The following is a 4537-nucleotide window of genomic DNA, read 5'->3' as shown; positions in this document are numbered from 1 at the left end:
AGAGAGAGAGAGAGAGAGAGAGAGGGGGAGAGGGAATGTGGCGATTAAAAGCCAGTCTTTGGAGAGAGAGAGAGAGAGAGAGGGGAGGAATGTGGCGATTAAAAGCCAGTCTTTGGAGAGAGAGAGAGAGAGGGCGTGTTTAAAAGCTAATCATTGGACAGAGAGAGAGAGAGAGAGAGAGAGAGAGAGAGGGAATTGGCGATTAAAAGCCAGTCAGAGAGAGAGAGAAGAGAGAGAGAGAGAGAGAGAGAGAGAGGACGTGTTTAAAAGCTAATCAGAGGAGAGAGAGAGAGAGAGAGAGAGAGAGAGAGAGAGGGGTTTAATTTTCAGACACAGACTGACAGACTGACTGACTGACTGACTCCTTCGTAAACTCATAATTATCAGTTATCGGTGAATTCCAAACGATGATGTAGAATTGCCCAGGATTGAAACTTCCGAAAGAAAAAAAAAAAAAAAAAAAAAAAAAGAAGTTTTGGCTAACTTCCCGTAAAAATATTCTCGGTTACTAAAGTCTTGAGGGTTAAAAGGATTCCAAGTTTCTAATTTCGACGCTGTTTTTTCTCAATTTCCCCAAGTTTGAGTGGAAATTCTCGGGTTTCTAAGTCTTGCTTACTCCGTTTTTATAAGGGGGTTTTCCTCTGGTCGTAATTCCTTTCCCCCCTCGCTACCCCCTTCCCATGCTGCCCATCATACCCCCCCTAAACCCCTCAACCGCCCCCCTTCGCCATCGAGGATTTTCGGGTTTTGGAATTTTCCATTAAAATATTAATTTTTCAAGTCACAAAGGAAAATGACTTCAAACACACATTGAAGATTTCCGGTCACTTCAGTAATTTTTTTTTTTGTAAGAAACCAAATCGAATTATTTACTAATTGATTGATTTACTTGTTTATTTGTTTATTTTTAGGATTCCAAATAATTTCCAAGAAACTGTTTATCTTATCAGATGCGTGTGTGGGTGTTTAATTTCAAAATCAGAGTTCTTTTTAAGCCAGATGTTTCTTCTCATATTTCCAGAAATGTAAATGAAAAATAAATGAAAACAAACAGTATATGTTTATGTTGCAAAACTTCAACAAGGGGAAGTTTTTCAAATTCTTCTAAGATTGAAGGTGGAGACTTTTCCGATTTGTAAATCAACTTTGTTTGTCAAGAGGACCGTATAGATTCATTCCAGAATTCCAGATGTAAACCTCGGAATTCTCCTCCTGCCCCATGTTTCCCGAAGACTTGTAACCTTCCATTCTCTAAGGGCAACTCCGTCCTTTCCTTGGTTTTTTTGTCTCTTGTCTTTTTCTGGCCAGGTTAAGAGGGAGGCATTAAAAAGAATTATAATATATATATATATACTGTATATATATATATATATATATATATATATATATATATATATATATATATATATATATATATATATATATATATATATATATATATTTTTTTTTATAAATGTATATATATATATAGCATTTCCCTTCTTTTGGGACTCAGGAAAACTGGTTTCCTGCCCGTATTAGTCTTTCCAGCTTCCATCGGACCTTGAAGAGATAGGGGCATTTTATGACGGTAGTTTTCAAGCGAGTATTCAACACCATAACTCTGGCTGTAGTGCAATGAAATCATGGAGCATTGTAGAAGATATTAGATAAAATGGTTCATAGTTTAACATTGATTTATAGTTTAATACACAGGCTTGTAAACTAGCTTTCTTGCTTACATCATAGTAACAGTTCTTTTTCTCTTTCTTCCATCTTACTTTCTACCCTCTCCTAACAGTTGTTTCACAGTTCACCTGCGAGGGTTTCCTTCTTTCTGTTACACATTTCAAACCTGCTTTCTCTGAATTTCCCTTTCAGCGCTGAATGACCTTATAGGTCCCAGGGATTGGCGTTGTGGCCTAAATTTTCTATTCCGGTTCCAGTTTCAACAGACCTAGATTCTCTTTTTAATAAGAAGGGTCCTGGCCATACGACTTTTTTGGCAGATACCAAAATTAAAGTACTAATTTATGAAGAGACACCAGACCTAGATTCCCTTCTTAATATAAAGGGTCCTGGCCACACCACTTTTTTGACAGATGCCAAACTCAAAGCACTGCCTGACGAAAAGACACCAGACCTGGATTCTCTTTGTAATAAGAAGGGTCCTGGCCATGCCACTTTTTTGACAGATACCAAAATCAAAGCACTACTTGATGAGGAGACACCAGATCTGGATTCCCTTCTGAAGAGACCTGACCTGACCTGATCTAACCTCACCTAACCTGACCTGACCTCTGACCTGACCTGATCTAACCTGACCTGGCTTAACCTACCTGACCTAACCTGACCTGACTTAACCTGACCTGACTTCTTATCAAGAAATACCAGACCACGGCACACCTTTTGATAATGGAACGCCGTTCCGAGACACCCTCGATCTTAAACTGACCGTTTAGTACGTGTAGCGTGACGGAGGCTGTCGGTAGGCTGGCAGGGACACAGGTGTACGACCCCTGGTCCGTAGGCGACGCCGTGGTGATGATGAGTGTCCCTATCGTCGTGTCGTCGGTGATTCGCTCGACGAAGACCTGGCGCCCTCCGATAAGCTCCTCTGCCAGTACGCGGTCGGTGCCCTGCCGAAGAACAGTGATGATTATGAACGCGTTTCAAGAGTTTTCTGTAGTGTGGGATGCGTGTTTTTTGATGGTTTTTTGACATGTTTCGAAAAGATTTTGATTTTTTTTATTGTTATTCATTAGATGATTATTCCTCAGTGTGTAGTTTACCAATGAATAGACGTTTACCATTGAATAAACATCATACACATTGCCACATTTAGCTTTTGCTGCTGAATTATTGATAAGTACCCTGTGCAGAAAACTTACCAGAGCATTCACTGCTTTATACATATATAAATGAATAAATCAATAAATATACATATGTATATATTATATATTATATATATATATATATATATATATATATATATATATATATAAATATATATATATATATATATATATATTATAAATATATATATATATATATATATATATATATATATATATATATATATATATATATATATATATACATATACACAAATCAAAATGAACAAATGCTTACTGAATTGGTATTCAAAATGATATACACACTTACATAATACAATGGCAATACCATATACTTCACATACACAAGCACAAAATATAAAATCAAGAGTTCTTTTTATTGCACGATAATATCTGTATACATTCAAATGCCCTTACAATGTATACCTGCAAAGACACAAACATTTCCGTTCACGTGTGTATTCATAAATACACACGATACATAATAGCTGCGATCGTATTGTAGTATTTTAAAACCCCATAAAATAATACGCATCACATCATGCACTGACCACCAAAAGACCATATGATATCTCTTTGATAATCACATCAGATCACAATCGAATCAATATGCAGATAACATCATTAATCACCACTGAAAAATAATTGCATTCAGATTTATCTGACTTGCTGTACTCTACGTGAAATGCGTATTCCGTGTCAGTAATATGAAATGGGGGTATTTTTATTTGTATATTTTATGCAGTTTGCGATTTTTGTTTTATTCCTTCAATGGGTAGAAAGCAGAGTTAGTTTTTTTAGTTTTCTGTAAAGAAAACTATTGTGCCGGCTTTATTTGTCCGTCCGCACTTTATTCAGTCCACACTTTTTTCTGTCCGCACCTTTTCTGTCTGGCCGTCTGCTGCCCTCCCTCCCTCCCTCGCATCTTCAAAACTACTGAGGAGGGAGGCTAGAGGGCTGCAAATTGGGATGTTGATCGTCCACTCTCCACTCATCAAGCATACAAAATTGCAACCCTCAAACCTCCTCAGTAGTTTTTATTTCATTTAAGGTTAAATTTACCCATAATCGTGCTTCTGGCAACGATATAAGCTAGGCCACCACCGGGCCGTGGTTAAAGTTTCATGGGTAGCGGCTCGTACAGCATTATACCGAGACCACTGAAAGATAGATCTGTTTTCGGTGGTCTTGATTATGCGCTGTAGGGGCTGTACAGAAAACTCGATTTGCGCATTTTTTACTTGTTATATACGGAGCGTGTTATTTTATATGAATGATAAATTAATTTTTTATTTGGTCTTTTGAAATTTTCTGTATAAAAGGGAAGGAGAATTTAGAATTCAGTATTTACAGAGGGGAATCTCCGGGCCATGTTTGAGCATTAGCAAAAAAAAGAAAATAGTAAGAAAAGGAAATTAAACAGCTTCAACTTGTGCCTATATGTACAGTATATATATATATATATATATATATATATATATATATATATATATATATACATATATTATATATATATATATATATATATATATATATATATATATATACATATATATATATATATATACATATATGTATATATACATATATATTTATGTGTATATATGTATATATACACATATATCTATATATATGTATATATAGATATATATATATATATATATATATATATATATATATATATATATATATATATATATATA

The 4537-nt window shown here is 35.3% G+C and overlaps 1 protein-coding gene across 1 annotated transcript in view; it reads right to left on the bottom strand.

Annotated features, from left to right (window-relative positions):
• Window positions 1-1500: 1500 nt before the first annotated feature.
• LOC136847493 (uncharacterized) overlaps window positions 1501-4537 on the bottom strand; it is a gene marked incomplete at its 5' end in the record, with an annotated part of 8035 nt that continues 4998 nt past the window's right edge. The window contains one exon of the mRNA XM_067119234.1: window positions 1501-2618. Coding sequence (XP_066975335.1) covers window positions 2310-2618 — 309 coding nt within the window. The remainder of the gene's footprint in view (window positions 2619-4537) is intronic.

This window comes from Macrobrachium rosenbergii, chromosome 16 (genome assembly GCF_040412425.1).
Source record: "Macrobrachium rosenbergii isolate ZJJX-2024 chromosome 16, ASM4041242v1, whole genome shotgun sequence".
Lineage (NCBI taxonomy): Eukaryota > Metazoa > Arthropoda > Malacostraca > Decapoda > Palaemonidae > Macrobrachium > Macrobrachium rosenbergii.
The sequence above is the reverse complement of the archived record's forward strand: the minus strand, read 5'-3'. Positions and strand labels throughout refer to the sequence as shown.